Here is a 21,005-nt window from a genome sequence, read left to right on the forward strand (position 1 = left end):
TTGCTTCTTATATTTGAACTGCTTTCTGAATGAGAATTTGCTAATTGGTATAGTTAGAGAAAAGCATTAATTTCATTTTAAAGAAGGAAAGCTGGGAGAGGATGACCTGTGACTTGCTTTCAGGATCACAAAGAATGTCACTGAAACTTGAGAGTGGTCATTCTAACCCCACGCCCAGTGTACACTTCTCTCCTGAGACTGCCAGATTTCCACTCCAGTAAAATCTGTCTCCAGTATTTACAGTCAACGTTAGCAGATGCTCTGCATGGACACATTTTCTTATTGCTATTTTAACAACCAATGCATCCCCTCATTGCTCGAAAGTGCATCCCACTTATTAAATTAAACCCCATTCTTCTCATTGGATTAATTTCATTGCTACTGATCAAAAAGGCTGACAAAATGATCAAAGTACACAGCAGAGTTCTTGCTTCTGTCCCTATATAAATACTGTCAAAACTGAAGTGACTAACCCCAAGTTTGACCAGAGTACAGAAATAAAAATTAAAAGGGAATGCTGTAACTAAGCAGAGGAAAAATAATAACTTCAGGAATTAGAACTCAGGGTTAAAAGCTCATTTGCTGAAATCAATGGCCTCGGTCCTGATGACTTCTGTCCAGCGAGGATCTTGTGTCTGGTTCCCAACTCCTCTTGCAAGTACTCTGCCATTAACTAAAGAAGCAGCTGTGCTCTCTCCCAATAAGGACTTTGCAATAACTAATCGACAATTCTTTCAAACCTGTAGCACCACCAGTAATGAACAATTAATCCTCCATCTCCTCAGAACTGAGATCAGCTCAGAACAGAAAGGGGGAGGCAGCAAAAGAAAATGGACTCTGTGAAGCATGAAGGAATAAAAATGAAAAGATCATAAAGAAAACAAACATTAAGGCTAGAAGAGCAATCAATAAAGTCCAAAGCTTGCAAAGATTGTCTTGGAAAATAAGTACTCTAAAGGAATTTAAATAAGTATAAATGGAATTCTCAGAAAGATTTATTTAAGAGTGAATTAATTCTTCAGTGCAATTTCCTTTTTGCTTCCCTTGCATGATTGTCTCTTAGGCTACTTCACTTTCTGCATATGGTCCCACATGACAATAACAACACATTAATCTCTAAGTTATAGATGTTCTTCCATAGTGATTATTCCAGCAAGCAAAAGGTTAACACATTTAAATGAATGTAAATGAGACGGTAGTTTGTTATTGGCTGAAAGTGTCTCAAACCAGACTAATAGTGATACACAGATGCAACTTTGCATCTGCAGTCTAATTAAAACTAATCTAATTAAATATGGTGCATCTGTAAAGCAGCTTGAGTGCTGCAGAGAACACACAGAATTCCTTTTATAGTTAGAAAGAGCTTCCAAGAGCCAGTGTGTCTGCCATTTCACTTTATTTGGAACCACTTTAATAGCAGGTGAGTAATCAGCAAATAAATTCTCTGTTGCTGCTTTGGAATTGTTCATTCACAGAAGCAGAAGCAGTGATAATGTATCCACAGATACATTACAACAGCAACGGAGGCTACATTGACTGGGAGAGGTAATGTCCTTTCATTAGGCAAAATGATACAGTTGGAAAAAAGAAAAAAGCTTGAAACCGTAAGTCATCCTTCAGCCTCAGTTATTAAGGCAGAATTCAACTCACTTTTGCAGATGTAGTTATGTTACTGATGTGAGTTGTCCCCAGAAAAATCAGGCACGATCAAAACCTTCTCTTGTCAAGGGACTTCTTTTAAAATATTCTTATTACAGAATCCCTTTTTTCCCCAGCAAATAAACAAGCCACAGACATTGTATTCAGTATGAAAACTTACTGCTCTCCATTGAAATTCTGCCATAAGCGATTCTAGCACTGAGAACTAAAATGGCCACAAGGTAATAAAATAATATGTATAACCCTCTATCCAGCATACAGCTACAGGCTGTGAGACCAATCTAAAAGAATAAATTCCAGTGTTTTATCTTTTTTCTTTCCCTCTCAAAAATTCAGGTAAGAAACTTCATGTTAGACAACTGTCTTAAAATGCTTAAATCAGCAATTCTCAGATGAAAGAAGGTCAAAAGAGGACAAATCTTGATGAAATGTTCATCAGAACATACTTCCATAAGGCATTACAGTAGACAAAGATACTTGACATATTCCCACCTTAGAGAAACAGTCTGAACTGCCTTGATCTTGTTGCAACCTAAACCCACTATGTTTGTAGAAAGGCAAAGCTAGGAAGGTACAGTGCTTGTCAGGAGTCTGAATTCAAGCAGGGTAAAGTGGTTCTCCATATCTCATTGTTTTCCTTCTTTGTCCCTTTCTCAAGGCTCACCAGATTTCTAAAATGTTGAATTCCAATATGTCCTTGACTCTGTGGGACAGGCATGGCTCTGTATTGCTGGAAAATTCTCCACATCAGGCCACGCTTTGTGTTAGATAGAGCAGATTCATGGAATAAGAGCGTGTAAGAATCATATCGTAGATAGGACGCTCTCCTAGAAGGCCAGCAAATTGACTCTTGCTACCATTTTAGATGAAATATTTACTGTGTGAAAAATTGAAATAGGCTTGAGCATAGAGCTCTGGAGACTTCTCTTTTCTTGTCTGGTGAGCTATTTACCCCACGTAAGGCATAAGCTAAGCCAGTTCTCCCACAGAACAATGTTCCTGAGTCCCTAGGTCTCCCCCTGAGAATTTCTGTATCAGCCTCAGCGAGAAGGATGAGTAATGCACTCTCCGTGCAGTCCAACCTATAGCACATAGGCGCTCTCTCTTCTCTATGGGGTGAGATATGTGAGTTTAATCTTGTTTAGGCTGAGTAAGATGCCAGCCATATTCTTCCTCCTTTCATGACAGACCTTAGCAACTATCCTTATTACAAAATAAAATTGGTGACAACACTATCAGCATTTCCCTTTCCTTCTTTAGCCCCACTGTAGTCCCACTAGTACCAAGAATGAAAATACAATGTCCAAGTACAAGAGCAGTAGATAAGACAGATAAATCCCATAGTGAAAATTGGGTCTGCTGTTTGAAAAAATGTACATGGAGGGCTCCATTATCAAAAAGAAATCATAAATGACGAAAATTCTCAAAATGGTCCCATTAAAGTAATTTTCTTTGCTGCCTGATGTTTCTAGACAAGTACAGCTCAGATTGGAGTCCTTTCAGTTGTAAATAGTTCCATTAATTTCAGCAAAACTATGCTGAACAATGTTTGTAGGATCATGTCTTCAGGTGAACTTACACAGGAAAAAAGCATTGCTTGTTTTTGACAGCATTCCTTTAACCTAGGAAAGATAAGTGTGGTGATTCATAGAAAAGGGATGTTTTGGTAAGTCATAACTAATTTTCAAATGAAATGTCAGTCTGAAATTGCTAATCAAATAGTCATTTTCATGGTATTTTTCTATATGCTGGTGTGAGATTTACTCCGTTGTAGAATCTTGCAAAAGGCATCTTTCATAATACAAAACCTACATTAAGGTGAGGTTTATGTGCTGCACAGGCTGTCACACAGGCCCATGCAGCAGAATGAATATGCCCCTCTGCGAATATGTGCACTGATGGTTAACAGTACTGTGCACTACACTAAAAAGCCTTAGGGTAACAGGCTTCAAAAAAAAAGTGTTTTCTTTCTCCTAAGTATGTGACATGAAGAAAAGTTCAAAATGAAAAGCATTTAACTTTATACAAGGGAAATTTTATTCAGATCTAGATTTTCTTGATGTTGTATTTTATTGTGGTATCACAGATTTCCTAAGGAATGAAAAGGGGACCATGAAATACATTGTTATTTTTACATCCTATTTTTTATTTCAGTGCAATTTGGAGCTTTTAGAGTGTGGTACAAACATGTGTCTGTATATATATTGCATCAAGGACATTGCATTTATTTCTTTTAATCTTTACTACATGTGATTTAATTTACCAATTAGTCATTAATTATTTATTGTTTGTGTATTTTTATTTATTATCTTTATTATTACTCTTGTATTACTTTGATCACTCTTTTCTCCTATCGTTCACTCAATATATAGTACTCATAAGACAAACTGCTTTTATAATGTATGAAGGCCTTACTATGGCTCAGCCACCTGTGAATTGTCTTTTAATCAGTACAGAGCTTTAAGCCACCATAAATATAGAAAGGTAATTTATAGATGGTAAAAACCAGGTAAGATATGAAATACAGTAAGACAGAAATTATTGTTAAAAACAACAGAGGACATCTGATGCAAAGTTTCTAACAACTTCTAGACTTGAAAGTTGACAATAGTGGTGTGCACACCACCTGATAAAATTTGAATCTTAACCCTGTGCTGCCTTTGCTATATTTTCATTAACCAAGGAATGCAGCAAGCTAATATTGATTTGCTGAAATTATCTCAGAAATAAATCTGTGAATATTTTCCTCACTTTCTGATTGCTGAAACTAACATATTACTCTGCAGTACAGCAAAATTAGGACTTATCTGGTGAAATCTCAAAAAGGGTTTCCAGAAACTACTAGATAACTTCTGCTTATTTTGAGATGACAGTTTGAGTGTTTCTAATCAGACTTGTCATATACTCCTAGATCTGCTAGGTGGTGAGGAGCCTGTCCTTGAGCTGAGGAAAAGGAAGACGTCAATTCCCCTTCTCAACGGAGCTTCAGAGCCAAAGTTACGGCTACATACAGGACCACTATAGTATATGAGAAGTGCAGATGGCAGAGGTAAAAATAGGCCAATAAATTTTATTGTTATGGTGAAATAGTCCTTCAATAAGAATAAAGTTTTTATCTCCATCACCTGCAATATGCAGTAAGCTTGGAAGGTAGTATTTTTGTGCTGTGACTAGTATTCAACCCATCCCAAATCATAAATAACTTATGTTGGCAGTGTTGCCCCAGGAGACTCTACTGAAGTATGAGAAGCTAGTTATATTTATTCAGGTACATCTCGGTAGAGGTGACACTTGATGAAAGAAGAAATCCTTCCCTGGAGTGAAAACTAAAGGCCATTTACCTCACTGCTGATGGCTTAGAGATCCAATATCTCTGCGGTGGCTTCCACAGATTCAACCACTGAAGAGTTAAAAATATCACCCCAAAATAAACCCCATTAAACAGCTCTCTAGTAAAAAAAAATTAATTATGGCCAACAGGTAGACCATACTTTGATTGATAGCCCTTTTATCCCCTTATGAAAGCAGTTTCTGACAAAACGTGGCTAGTACTTATTTAATTGTCCTTGCATGCCTTCAAGTTGAGTCAGCTCATGCCAGGAAACAACCTTCTGGAAGCCAGCACTGTAACCAATTTTCCTTTGGCTTCTCTCTAAACTTGGCAAAGCTGTGATTTATCCTGGCTTCTCTCAATTGTTGATCATTATCTGAGGTCACACACTATTCTGCTGACTGACACTGACATTGCAGGGTCATACGCAACACACTTTTCTGACTCTCCTTCCAAAAATGTTTCTTGGTGAACAAGTGGTGTAGTTAGTAGCAGTTAGAAAACACTTGAGCAGCGATATGAGGCTTTCAGTTCATGGTCTAGTGCAGGAAAATTCAACATATTCATGGGGTGAAGAACAACCACTGACAAGAGTCCTGTTAGTCTTGAGCAAAAAAACAGTTAGTCCTACCCTCATGACTTAGGCCACTGTGACAAGAAAAAAATGTACATTTTACAGTGCATAAGTCTTGTAGTTACTAAAAAAATAAACATCAGTATTCAGTCTGCTTTGCTAAAATGTTAGCTGAAGGCTTTTCACTCCTTAGCAAGCTTTGTGTGAAGTAGAGGGTACAGTAATATTGTTTTATATTTATTCTTTTTCATCAGAAGTATCCTACCCTGAAGAATGGAGCAGAGACTAGCACTGGCAGGGATCCTTATGCCTCTCTCAGCCATATGTCAAAAAAATCACAGAATCACAGAATCTTCTTGGTTGGAAGGGACCTTCGAGATCATCGAGTCCAACCAACAAAAAAAACCCAAAAAAACAAAAAACCGCACAAAACAACCACACAAAACAAACACCCACAACCACACACCACACCCACCCACAAACAGACACAAACCAACAATCTCGGGCACTAGAGCATGCCCTGAAGTGCCATGTCTACACGTTTCTTAAATACCTCCAGGGATGGCGACTCCACCACCTCCCTGGGCAGGCTGTTCCGGTGCCTGACCACTCTCTCAGTAAAGTAATTCTTCCTAATATCTAATCTAATCCTCCCCTGCCACAACTTCAGACCATTTCCTCTGGTCCTGTCATTATTCACTTGGGAGAAGAGGCCAACACCCACCTCTCTACAACCTCCTTTCAGGTAGTTGTAGAGGGCAATGAGGTCCCCCCTCAGGCTCCTCTTCTCCAAACTAAACATGCCCAGTTCCCTCAGCCTCTCCTCATATGACTTGTTCTCTAGACCCTCAAATGTCAGAGGCTTTAACTTTCCTCTTTCTTCCTGTAACTGTTTTCTCCGTGAAAGTCTTATCATGGCAAAACTGTTTTTTCTTCTGGAGAGGCAGAAAGCGTAAATGAGAGAAGGTGCTGTGTGATAAGGGAACCAGGAAAAAGTAAGGAAAAGAGGCAGTAGGTGAAAGACAGTGAGAAGAACTGTATTTTAAGTCACAAATTGGTTACTGTTTATTTTCAGATCGCAGATGTGACCTCTAATGCTTACAAGCCATACATCTCGTGAACATGCTCTCTAATAGTAATTCTCAAAACATCAGACCTATTGACACAGAGATTGTGAAGACATATACTATCATTAATGGTCATCTGTCTGGTGGAAGCAAATGTTGCACCTTCTTGGAGAAAGAATCACTGAGTATTATTATTTTTTTACAGTAAAAAAGGCAATTTAAAGTTCACCTAACATCAGGACAGGAACATAGATATGTTACAGCTTTCCATTCTCCACTCCCCAAATGTCAGTACAAACACAATACTGATCCAAAACCCCTTTATCTTCCTTGCCCCATAAAATATTGTGGGAAAGCAGGGAATATCATCATTGCTTGGCTACATCAAGAATCATCACCAGCACTACAGTCTTCTAATGGCTCCCAACCCTCATTCTGACAGTGCTGAATGAGTAACAAACTGCTGTAATTCAACATCCTCACAATCTGGGTATAGTCTCATTAAGTTTGGGAACTGGACGGTAAGTACAGTCCCCAACAACTATAAGCATGGAAATAATTTAATTTAGCCCTGTGTTGACATAAGTGTATTACAGCTTGTCTTCACCACTTACAAAAAACAAACCAAAGCAAAATCAACTTTGAAATAGAGAGGCACTATATCATTTGCTAATCTATTAAAAGTGATCCATCTTAGCATATATGGCTGATCGAATGTATGCTCCTAGTACTTTATAATTCCCCCTGACAACAGGGGAAAGATTAAAGTCTGCCCAAACAGAAAACTATCAGTAGCATTGGAGGCAATCCTATAATTTTGCCTGCAAGAATTAAACTACTGCTGGGGTCCAGCCACTGAAAAAGTCTTGAACCCTGTGATAGTCTGATGCTGACTTCCAGCTGCTTCTCAGCGCCAAAGCTGAAAGGAAAGGAGGAATCAGTGAGGCATCACATCCACTCCCTGCCCATCACGACAGCACTCCAGTACACCCACCAAACAGCTGAACACTAAAGCTCATGGATGACCTAAACCCAGAAGCAAGCTAAACAACATCATCTGCCAGTATCCTGGCTCCCTCTTAGGCATCGAAAGTGGCACCGCGGTGGCCTGCTTCCCCCTGAGCCAGTAATGCTGGGGAACAGCAGCGGAGACACGCTGATGCAAGGGCTGCTGTACTTTGGAGGAAGCATAAAACCAATGTCCTCAGCTTTTGTGGGGATGAAAGGTCCCCTGGGAGTTTCCCGAAAGGATTGTAATGCCTTACAGCCCCATCCAACTCTCATTAAATTAAATGGAAAGAACCTCAATCACTTCTGTGGAAATTGGATGTTTGCAGGGTTGGCCCTAATCCCAAGTGAGGTAATTACATTCTTCCATTGGAAAATTTCAGTCCCCCCCGTCCCAAATGATCTCAAAGTAGCACTCTACTGATCATTTAAACTAAACAACTGCCCTAAATGCTGTCTTTTTTTTGACAACAGTCATGAAAATGTGTGTTGTGATAATAAGCCATGTGACAAAAGAGGGTACAACTCTCAGCAAGAAGCCTACTAAAATGAAATGGAAAGTAAAAAAATTACACTGATATTTATGAAGGTCTGAAAAGAAATTTGCAAGTATCACTATATGTGTGTGTGGTACGTCTTTAAAATTACATCACTCGTAGAGTTACAAACTTTTAAAACAACCACAGCTAAAGTAAAATTAATTTACATTAAAATATGAATTAATGTAGCAGTTCATCGGGTAAATTGCAGCATGTATTAGAAATGTAAGTGTTTACAGTCTTAATCCTCCAAACCACTTGTGTGTCACAAATTTAATTTGATGCACTATTCAGGAGCTTAAAGGTTAGTACACATTTAAATACTTTACTGGATTAATCCTTTTGAAATTCTAAAATCTTGCTGTGTACCATTTCAGTACCTGAACTCAGCCTGCATACCCATATTATACTTAGATGGCTGTATCAAGTAAGAATGTACTTCTGTTGCCTTTTATGTTATTTACAGGAGTAGTGTAGGTCAGTCAAGAAAAAGACTTGAAAACAAGAAAAAACTTGTTCACCAATTTGCACTCATCCTGTACTGCGGGGTTCAGCTAGCGTTGCTATGCCATCAGAGATTTGGTATCACAAATTATTTTACCTCATGTAGACGCAATTCCGGGTATTGGTTGTTTGTTTTTAAAGAGCATATATTTTCTGTTCCTTTTCTACCAGGAATTACCGAGGTAAATATTCAGTTCAACAGGATAAAAATACTTCTTGTCATTATCATTATAAAATTATAGCTAGTTTTGTTTTTCTAGGTGGCAGTGAGAAGTAGTAACGATGTCGGACAGATCCAGGCACTTTGCAGAATCAAAGCCCAGCTGTCAGTAGGTTTCTAACAAAAATGAGCTGTTGTGAATCCAGGCTGTTGCACAGTTTAAACACTTCAGTTAATGCATTAAACTGAATATGAAAAAGATTTTTCTAAATAGTTTCCCTCTTCCATTTTGTTTTCTCCTATATACACATATTTATATCAAGAAAAGCAGTGTGCATAAATACTTTTGTACCATTCAATGACTGTCAAATAAATGCATGGCTGTTTTAGAATAATCAAGTTGATTTTGACATTTTTTCATGCTATGTTATCATCACTAACGTTATGCCCTGAGTTCAGGTAACATCGAGCTTTCTTGTTTGTCCACTGGTCCTCTCCATCCCCCATACTATTTTCTGTCATTTTGGCCACGTCACTGTCCTAGGACTTAAAACTCATCAATAAATATTTCATGAGGCAAGGAAGTTTAGAAATTGCTATTCTGGAACAGTTTCCTATACAGTGATTACCATCACTGGGTTGTAATCTAAAATGCTACGCAAGACTGAAATTTATGAATAATAAGCTTGCCTTATCTTCTGTTCTCCTTCCCTTGCTCATGCTACAAGTAAATCTGCACGCGTGGCATGTTACAAACAACTGACTCTGGGGGAAAGACCTGAAATGCTATATTCCAGCTTAGAGCATGTGTTTGCTGAAAATTGGGTGCTGAGGTCTTAGAAAACATGATGAAATAGCTGGCTTTGGAGGAGGTGAGGTTTGAAACCTAAAGAAGAAACAAGTCTGAATGTTGGATTAGCAAGTATACTGCTCATGCCAATTTTTTCATGCAAGTTCTGGCTAGGACAAAAGTCTTAATAAGTACATAAATGAAATAACACAGAAGAAAAATAGGAAATTCAATGAACTTTGGTAAGGAAGGACCATAAAATTACCTGTAAGAAAGGTATAGAAATTATTATCAACATTGTTGACTACATGAAGAATGTGTTGCCTCTCTATAAACTGTTTCAAGTAACAAAAAATCTGATGCCTGTCCTAGTCCTGGAGGTTTCCTCTGCACTGGGGTACACCCATATGGGTGACACTCTAGGGAGAAAGCTTCTCCTGTGGAAATGACTTTCAGTCCTACTGCCAGCTCACCAGCTTTAGGATACCCCTTCTCCCTTTCTCTTCAAGGAGCTGCCACCCCTACTCCACTGTGTGAAACGAATGGTTTGTGTGGCTGCTTCAAACTCACAACATGTGGGAGCTGCCAGCAAAGGCTGAGGAATATCATTCAGGCTGCAGCCTAAAATACCAAAGTTTCTGGTCTTCCTGAGACTAAAGCTGGAAAACTAACATGGATCTGCCTTTCCTGCAGGATCAGCTAGGAAAGAAATGCAGGATTCTGTAGCCTAGTGTGGGACATTTGTTTAAGAGTAAGGAGTCCTAAGTACTCAGTGTTATTTGCTTATTTTGTCCAACGGCATCTGACAGCAAAATGTATCTGCTATCCTTCAGTCAGCTCTCTGGTCCAGTGACTCCCCTTGTTCTTCATCAGATCGTACACTGACAGAGAGTGAACGAACTGCTCTCAAAGTGAGAGAAATCAGGTCTCTAAGTCCAGGGAGAGCGTTTTCAGGCTGTGAATCTGTCATAAGGGCCTAACCTTTCTAGAGAAAAAGCCGGTGAGACCAGTACCATTTCAATCACATCTCCCTCCATTTTTCCCTTCCGGATAAACCTGGGCCTCTTGTTTCTGCATCGTTCTGAAGAGAACCGTGACATTTAACTCAGATTTGTGAATTTGACTCCCGGAGTCTAGTTCCTAAAAGCTAAGTGTAGAAACCCTGAACATTTCTGGAGCTCCTTTTTAGATGTGGGTTGAAATGCCTTTTCCATTTGATAGAACAAACATCATTTTTCATTTTGGCGGCTCTTGCTGCAATAGGGAAGCAGTGCCAGCTACAGTACTGAAACATGCCCCCAGATGATATAGGGGCTGTGAGCAAATTAGGGAGCTCTTGCTGAAGTTGATAATTAAGATTAGATTCAGATTCAGAAACCTGCACAGGAGTAGGCAGATGGCTCGCTCAGCTGCCAGCTGGAACGCAGCCTTCAGGAGGCAGTCATTCAAGTTCAGCAGCACAGCTTCCTTCTGTGGAGTCAGAGCAAAGTCTACCCATACCAAGATCCTTCTGAAGATTTGAGGACACCTCCACAGCTCTTGCAAACTGGCTGCGTGTTCTGGAAGCAGCAGAGATTTTCAGATCTAGACCAGTTCAAAATCTCAGTTGAAATACAAGCCAAGACAAAAGATAAAACGAATGCAAGAAAAGATGCTACGGACCTACAGCATTCCTGAAAGCTCCTGTTGGTGGCCAGTGGCTTAGTATTTCACCCACCCTGGCAATCTGGCATTGATGACCAGATATCTTAAATACTTCATGTATCAATAAAGGAATTCTTATCTCTTTAAAAAAGTTTAAACACTTTAAAAAGCATATATCTATCAAAATAAGAAGGCTATTATATATTTATAATCACTCAGGGAAGACTTTGGTTTGTATAATTCTCAGCAGTAAACTCACCTTGTTCTAAGTAGAATAGTTAACAATAACAACAAAGAATGACATTCTATTCTTCGGCTGTGCCAACTTACAAGAGTGCCTCAGAATCACAGAGGTGCAATTATCTACTCTTGGTTCTTGTAAAAATGCAAGAGAATATCTTCTAGCTTACCGCAGTGCCTAGGCACAAGTAGCTGAGGTAAGGATGGGATATCAATCTTAACAGTAATTCCTATATTTTCATTGCCCATTTATACCATACTTTTAAAAAGCAAATCTATTAACCATAGTCCCAAGTGCTTTTTTTCTTTTATGCAGTACGCTGCTGAGAATCAATCTTTAAATGTATTCTCAATTTTAAGCTCAGAACAATTGTTCCATGAACTCTCATTTTCAGAGCGAGATTACAAACTGAATTATAACAGATAATGGGTAATTTCTGTAGACACTTCATCTGCAGGTAAGTTTGAAAAAGACTAGCAAAGATTGTGTTTATTTTATGTATGTAAACATAATTTTAGTGCACTTTCCCTCACACAAAGTAATGAAATTTTAAGATACATTCCCAGTACTGAAAGGAAGCCAGCAACCATGTTCAGTTTTCTGCTTGTAAATTGAATTCTCTACTCAATTTATAAGGCACTGGCACAACTTGACATATCTATAGTGCAATAAAATACCTACCAGAGTCATTGTAACATATAAAATAATAATCACAGTGATATGCTAGAGGAGATCCTTGGGGGTACTGTAGCACCCCTTTTTAAAAACCTGTCACCAAACCAAAGGTAGGTGCTCTACCCTGTTTCTGCTATAGAAGAATTTTATCCCCATGGCTGTAAAAGTTAATCTGAATGGGGTTTTTTATTTTCTTATATTTTACTGAAATGTTCTCAGCATCATGTATTTTACAGGAGGAACTTGCTTCTCCCTCCCCTTCTTTCAGATTGTACAACTCAAAATGAACTGCTGTTTCTGAAAATGATGTTTCAGACACATGTAATCAATAATGTATAATTCTGTTTGACACTGAGGTTACGCTCCAGTATGCTTCTGGTTAAGAGACAGTATTTCCTTTCAGACTGGACGGTGCACTCTGGAGAAAAAGACACGGGTTTAGTATGTGACAGGCTCCCCCTGCGCTGGGGATGGAGGGTGCTGTAAGTTGTAGGAGTCTGCCCTTTTGATTGCTCCTTTCCTTCTTGGCTTGTCCAAGGAGCCAAGATAAGGGCCAGCATAGGAATAGGGTCCTCACTCAGAACTATGTGCATCAGACGTGTGGGTTGAGCTCGCTTTGATGGGAGCGGATGTGTAACCTCCTGGCAAGCTCTTGTGCTTGATGGTGCTGGATCCAGCTATGGTCCACAGCAGCACTTTTGGGTCGTGTTAGAGCAGCTCATACCTCTAACAGGTTGAGATTCCTAGCGCAGTCCCGTATGAGGCTCAAACTGGCAGCAGTCACAGATCCAAAAGTTTACAGGACATGTTAAGGGGAACCTATTAGAAGGCATATGAAAATAACTCATGGATTGTGAAATTTTTCTTCACGACAGAATCAATCACTGAAATATCAACAGAGTGTAATTCAGGAGGATCTCAGACCACGTGCTATTCCTTCCAGACAAGGATTTTCATCCATGTTCTACTTCATGAGTTTTTCACCTCCGTTCTTCCACCTCTCAGTATCTGTTTAGATACTTTGGATTTAAAAGCTGTATTTTCAGGATCCTAATTTCAAGTATTCAAAATATGCTGGACCCCTAAAAATAATGAAGGTATTTTCATATGATGAGTTTATAAAACAACAAGAGTTAAATTGTTTTTCTTTGTCTCATTATTTTTGTGTCTTCCGGATGTGTGTGGGCAATACTTTCAAGCTTTTGCCTACCAGCAGGTGATCTAGAAACTTTTATTTAATGAGAAAAAAATAATGCTTACTTTCTCATGTAATCACTGAACTCTGGACTGGGGAGAAAACAAAGTAACCTGAAATTTGCATTTATATTGCTATATTTAGAAATAATGATTTATCCCCCCTCTATTATTGTACTGTAATAGCTCTTTCTTGTACTTGTTCTGTATTCCAAAATAAATCTTTATTTCTCATTTCCCCTGTTTCTTCCCCAGTGTAAAGCTGCATGTATTTGCTTGGCATGAGCAACTGCCAATGATTTGATGATAGAAAGAGAAACAAAATGACTTGAATTCATGCCTTCCTGCTTCCACCAGCCCTGTTCTTCAGAGTCTCCTGAACACCTAGAAACCTCTTTCTTTATTCTCCTTTAAATCTCTCCTTACAACTCCTCTTTGCCAGGATACTTAAATAGAGTTTGACAATGTCAGACTGCTCCTAAGATGAGATGACTCTTATTGCATTGACAAATATATGTGTGTACATATATATATATCTGAACATAGGTACACATAGAATCATAGAATCATTCAGGTTGGAAAAGACCCTAGTCCTCATTTTCGGCAGGCAGGCAGAAAATTCCTTGCCTTATATTTAGACAGGAAGGTCTCTGAAGCAGAGACTCAATTTTTTTCCTGCTAACCTAAGAAGATCTAAGACAATGACCAACATTGGTATGTGCCATGGAAATATAAAAAATAGCTATTGCTGATAACTTTATTCTGATCTTATGGTATTTCTCTCTCTCTATTAATCCAGTTTTGAAATCTAAAAACATTCTATTATCAGCATTTTACTTCTTTTTTATGAACTTAGAAAAGAACTTGCCCTCTCCTCCCTGTGAGGTGACACCTGTACTCCAGGAACCATTAGAAGAAGCAGTGAAATGAACAGCCTGAATTTATTTTCTGCAAATGATCAAGCTGGCAGCTCCATAAAAAATGTTTCAGAAAGACCCCATGCACAAAATCCTCAATTATCTAATAGCAGACAAAATTCAGTAATATCTTCCTGATAATCTTGATGCCAAATAAGAACGAAAAAAATAAGAAATGAACTTCATTGCCATTTATAAAGGGTAATAGGAACTCTTAATACAACCTCAGCTGGTCAATCAAGAAAGGCAGAAGGGTAGAACAGCAGAGACCAGCAGGGAGAAAGAAATGATGAGGTGTGTCTAGGATGACTGCTGAATGCTGAAACTTTAACTTAAATGGCTAAATATATAAATCCAGAATTATTTTATTTGTTAATTTACTGAAATATATCTACAACTCTGTTCTTCAGCTTACTAAGCAACTACTCAGAATTAACCCAGACCTGGGTCTTACAGTTATTTTTACATTTTTTATTAGTTTCCTCTACAGCCTCCAGTCCCATTTTGTTTTGACAGTTACTCACTAAACCTAGGAGAGGTACATAAACCTTTCTCTGAATATCTGCAAACAGAATGTGAAACAAGTCTGCACAGAACATTGGGTTTTAGTCTGAATCATCACACAGTTTTGAGCTCCTGGTTTTGGGGGATTATCAGTCACTTGTACACGATGAATCAAATTTAGGGGTTTTGAGCACCAGCTACTGAGGCCAAATGGAGCTGCAAGCCAGCCAAACATTTCAGGGTAAGGTCAGTATGGAAGTATAACTTTTTATTCAATTACAATGTAAGACACAAAGAGCATTAGAAATATGCAATAACTTCCTATTAAAGAGGTAATGATAGTATCCTGCATTCAATAGATTCAGCTATTACAGCTATTCAAGATTATATGAGGAGCATTAACAGAGTATCATTATTCAGTCAGATGTATGCTGGAATTTAATTGGGTTTTTGCTGTTTTATTTACCTTGCTGGCAGAACGAGGTCTTCTGTTCACACAGGAATGTGTTCTTCGGAAATACATCAAGATCACTTTGATTTTACAAAGATGCTTATTAAGTAAACTAATACTGATTGATGTTAAGTTTTATTTTTCTATGGTTAGTGTCAGTATCTTGATATTTAAAGCCTCTGCCCAAAAGCTGTTGCTGTCTTTCATTCCCTTAGTCTTGCTAGAACTCGCTTACTGTAAATGTATGGCAGATATTTTCCTAGCCTCTAGACAAAGGCCCAGATGGAAGATCAGTGAGAGGAAGGAAGGAAAGAATCAACGTATCTTATAAAGTGTTTTAATGCAATTTTGTTTTCAGACGTGTAAGTGCCTTTTTATCTGCTTTGTTTTACCCCCTTTTTCAGGTGTTGGAATTACTGTGTTTAAAATGCAAAGTGTAAAAGCAGAGATGGTGCCTTTTTTCTCCTTCTGGTAAACAGCTTAAAAATTCTGCAGATTAAAGATAAATTGGGATAGAAAGTATAGGAACCAATTAAGATAGAGTGACTTTTATACACAGTGCAGCTATGGAAAAACAACTGTACTGTGATTATGCAAATCAGCCACTCACAACCAAAATGTGGGGATTTACATAACGGAGAAGAAAATTCTTCACAGTTATGCCTCAGTAACCTTACAGGATTTTTGCACTTTAATGGTATGACTCACTGTAATAAAGCGATCCTACTTGCTTTACCCAGAATGAAATATATGTTAGGACATTGGAATGATTTGTGTGATTTTGGAAACCTGCACTTTCCTGCCACAAAAGGTAGGGTATGTTCTACTTTAAAGAGATACAAATCAATGAAAAAACCCAGAATTTCTGCTTGTATCAATCAAAATTTTAGCTGGGTTTACATATTGTATCACTGCTATTGTAATAAATGTATACTAATACAAATGAGCCCTCTGTTCTTCTTGGAACTTTTATTTCCTCATTCTATTAAATTAATCTGGTTTTGATAAAATAAGACTTCTCTGGTGCATAGATTACAGGAGGAAACACGAGTGTAATTTAAATAGACCAGATCCTACTTTGGAGTTTTGCAAAGTGAAATCTTAATGGGAATCCTGATATTTTTAGCTAGTTAAGTATGTCTAGACTATTTAACTTGTGACTTCTATGTGTTCTGCAAAACATTTTTTTAAACAGATGACTTCTATTATAAGCCACATGGATGGAATGATACATATTCAGCTCGGTGTAATTTGCTGTATCTTTGTTTTTGAAATCTTGTATTCCTCTATTTTAGTATTGTTTTTTTTTTTTTTTTAAATAAGCATGACTTAATATTATGTAATTTCTATGACAAGCCAGAAAGAGAAGACTATATATAAATTAGCCCCTCCAATGGCAGGGCTTTCTTATCACTCAAGCCAAGCTTATTGCAGGTGAGCTTTTTCACAATATGAGCACATTCTATCTTATTATATATTCATTAAATCACGATGGCTTATTTTCCTTCTGCAGACATCTTAGGCAGAGGCAACTAAAACATTTAATTATTTCTCTCGTGCACACAGACAACAGAGCACTGAAAAAAAATAATCCTCTCCCATTAACCACTAAGCTTTCAAAGCCTTCCCTGTCACATGGGGGTGAACAGGAGACCTTTGGAAGTTTTAAATGAGAAAGTACATGAACTAGAAAGAGGCTCGTCACTGATCTGCAGAGATGAGAGAACTTGCTGACTGTGCCATTCCTCTGCCATGTGTAAGACCTGGGGTCAAGTCTTCAGCTTGAATCTACCAGAGGAAAAACCTGGTCCACGATCTTGGAATTGTTCTTAGACCCAAGTATCTGTGCTGTCTCAATGCTGCCCATTCACCGTCTTTATTTTCTCTCACACGGCAAGAAATTCCCAGAAAGACACTATAAAAATGGTTTGGTTGGAACAAATTTGCATTCTTCTCTGTTGTAAGAGAGATTTTCAAAAAAATTTGCAACCAGCTGTAAGAGGTAAGGTCTGACAACTTTTCTACCACAATTAAATCCTCAGCTTTGTAATAGGCTAACAACACCTCACCGACAACGCCCTACTGACAAAATGAATAAACCATAAGGAAATGCTATAGCCTTCTAGTAGGTTAATGAAGTCTCCCCTTCCCTCCCACCCCCAATATTTTGTACACAACCTACTTAGACTTATTTGGTGACCTGTTTGTGTTAGTTTATAAATGCCAAACACATTTAGAGCTGTTAATTACTGTGCATTCACATAAGATTTGTAATTGTTCTCAATGGAGAAAACGAAAGTTATTTGGGATATAAAATGCTCCAACATGTCAGTGGCTCAAGAAAATGTTTCAAATGCTGACCGTTTCTCCCTCAAAGCCTTGTATTTTCTTTTTTTTCTTCTTCTTTTTCTTCTTGTAGTTTTGTTTTTTCCCATGATATCATCAGGCAATTTCATTTCAGTATGGTCTGCACTGGACTGTGCAGATTACCAAACTAATGACATACGGACTTCTTACCACTGTAACACCTCTATTCTTGCAAGTGAGAATTTCGAGTGACAGAGCAAAGCTGTTTGCTATCAATTTTGCAAAACCCACATCTGCCAGATTGCCAAGATCCATTTCAGAGATAAAAAATTGATTAATATTCTAATTTGTTATCTGTCTTTATCGGTCACACATGTCTTTATACAAATGATAAACTTCTAAAAATGAAAACTCTACATATGTTAAAATGATTCCCTGAAAATATTTTACTTTTACTAATTCTTCTGAAGTAAAAATTCTTAAAGATTAAATGTCTCTCTAATACCTGTTATTAAAATACACACACACAGAGTGCCTTCACCTTCATGTCTACAAAAGTGCAAAAATTATCTGCTTGTATGATTAGGTAATTTTTCTGTCAGGAGCAAAAAGGATTTTTTCTTTATTATATGAAGCTACATTGACAATGTTGAATTAGTTGTATATTTAATACCGATGTATGCATACTAAAACATACCAAAAAAGTTCAAGACCCCTAGTAATATAAACAAGAGTAAAAAGCTAATGCTTATAGTTTTTACAAATGTAAACAAATTGAAGCCTCAGCTTTGAATTAATACTTTCTAGCACAGAACAAAAGAACCCTGCTGACTTTAACCCTATTGACTTCACAGAAATATACATTGGTACTTTAACATTACTCTGTATAGGTACAGGAACTCATGCAAGTAATGTTCAATGGCTGATCTAACAGAATTACTGAGTGGGAAAAGCATGGCTATCTTCATACATTACTCATGTATTACAGCTATTTTCTTGTTAAAAAGGCATTTTCCCACTTTTTCTATGTTTTCTAATCCACAAAGATAGAAAGTTTCCTTACTTTCTCAATATTTATGAGTTCTGGCCAAGTTTTGCTTTAAGGTATTATGCTCACGCACATTTATCATAAACATGAAACCATGTTACTGTTAGGAAATATTTTTGGCTATCGGTCCCATGGCCACCGTGAAGTTCTGCCATTCCAGTTTCGATGATTCAGCAATAATTCATCAGTAAAAATTACCAAGACAATCTGACGTAACAAGAATAGACTCAAATTACATATGAGTTAGACGTTATTTTTTCTACTCCAATTAATTTTGAGGAGCTTACAAAACCAGGTTTATCTTCTGATTTTTCTATTTTTGACTAGAAAACATTTAGTATACTGTCTAAATACATGACAAAGAAGAAAATGCCAAGTTAAATCTAGTCTGTCAACAGGAGCTTTTTAATCAATCAAGTTTTACTTACGCGGAATTTTGTTCAGTTCATTCATGAACTTCTCTTTTAACTTAGAAAATGCATCTTCTTTTCCTCCCCCTCCTCCGGGACTGGCTGGCTCGGTGACATTGCTTGGAGGGGCTGCTGCTACTGTGGTAGCTGGCGGTGCTGCCAGGGCCTCATGATGACTTTCACTCACCATTTTAACCCCTGGATAAGCTGTTGGAACAAAAAAAAAAAAAACACAACAAAACCCCAAAAGATAATATTTAGATCATTGAAATGGATCTCTCACCAATAAAAGACTAAATAGGCAGAATATCACCTCATCCTCATGCTTACTGGGTAAATACGACTACATCAGCATATTGCTTCATGTTCTTCATAAAATATTCATTAGAAAAGAAAGAAAAGTCTTTTGTAGGGTTAATTTCAGCCAGAATAATTTCATTGCTTAGAGTTCTTCTCAAACAGTGTTGCATTTTGAACTGCTGAATTTGAAACCTCAAAATTCCTGTAAAACTCTCATGCAGATTTATGGTTTGCTCTTCAATTTTGAAAGTATAAGCAAATTGGGTAATAACTGCTCCCTATGTGCAAATTTCACAGTGTATTTACAGAATTGTTTTCCTATGAGAGTTACAGAGGTGTGGATCATAGCCAAAGCTTCTATATATAATAAATTAAGTGATATGGATATAATAAAAACACTTCAAGATTTCCTGTCAAAGTAATAACCTATTGTTTCCTATTTAAGCAAGTTGTATATTAAACAGAAATTGATTTCATCCATTTTTATCTTCACTTATTGAAGGCAATTTTTCTTCCAGTTATTTCATGTGACATTTGCTACTGACAATATTCTCTTAAATTATTCAGATGTCTCATTGATGTATTCATGGACCTATGACATCTGTAGGGTATCTAAATGCAGCCATATTGAAATATCTCAGAGGCTGTCACAATCATAATCCCACATCAACATATTTTTAATTTCATGTTATTTAATGGGCATTTTGGAAAACCTTTACTTGAGCGTACATTACAAAGCAAAGAATTTTAGGCCAGTGGGCTGAAGGTGAGATGACATGCACAAAGCAATTTCAATGTCACAAGAAGGTTGCCTGAAATGATTATATTGGTTTTGAACACATTATTCTGGTTTTCTGCTGCATCCTAAATATCACTGATCTGAATAATCATTCTGTTTTTCTTCAGAAAACCAGAGGGAGAAATGGTTTGAAAGAGAACAAACATTCATTATTGCTCTGAGTGTACAATTGCTCTCAGCCCCAAAAGACATTTGGCCTTTGACCTTTTGCTGAGAAATTTAAACATCACCATAGGAAAAAAAGACAAGACATACAAATTAAAGGGTCATAAGAGCATCTGACTGCATGCAATATGATGAATCATGAGCTTTCCTGCCTTACGTGACTGTTTTCATGGATGTTGCTGAGAGTGCTTGAATCACTAAGTCAAGATGAGAATCAGCTTTTTGTCCTTCAACTTCACTACTACGAGCCTGCAGTCATGAAGGCCTTGCAGGCACAGACCTGACTGCTGGCAGAATGAACCTTTTGAAATCACCCTCACCATTCTTGTCATTAAACAGGGGTTTGCACGCAAGAGTAGTCTGGAATAAAAGCAATTCTCCAATACTGCCATCCAATGAAAAAGACTTTAACTTAAATAGGGGGTTGGTCTTGTTCTGAAGAAGAAATTTAGTGAATATTTTGCAGCAATTTTATTGATGCAGCACTGAATGAAGCGGTATTCCCTGCCTGCCCATCGCTTCTGCCTTTGCCCTCACAGTCTCTAGCCTAATATAAAATCATGTTGATGTTGACACAGAATATGTATATGATACAGCTCCATAAATATTTCATAAGCGTGCAGTCTTATCTATTTGCTTGTAACAACATGGGATCAGTTCACTATCTAAAGCAGACTGAAGTCGATGGAAAGATTCCAGTTAATAACCATGAACCTTG

General features: G+C 37.6%; 1 protein-coding gene across 2 annotated transcripts in view; it reads right to left on the reverse strand.

Annotated features, from left to right (window-relative positions):
* The window catches only part of SYT1 (synaptotagmin 1), a 131,083-nt gene extending 111,870 nt beyond the window's left edge, over positions 1-19,213 (reverse strand). For both annotated transcript variants that reach the window (XM_074167946.1, XM_074167945.1), the window contains exon 1: positions 19,042-19,213. In XM_074167946.1, the coding sequence (XP_074024047.1) occupies positions 19,042-19,213 (172 nt within the window). The remainder of the gene's footprint in view (positions 1-19,041) is intronic.
* Positions 19,214-21,005: the final 1,792 nt, after the last annotated feature.

The sequence above is a fragment of the Numenius arquata genome, chromosome 2 (assembly GCF_964106895.1).
Source record: "Numenius arquata chromosome 2, bNumArq3.hap1.1, whole genome shotgun sequence".
Lineage (NCBI taxonomy): Eukaryota > Metazoa > Chordata > Aves > Charadriiformes > Scolopacidae > Numenius > Numenius arquata.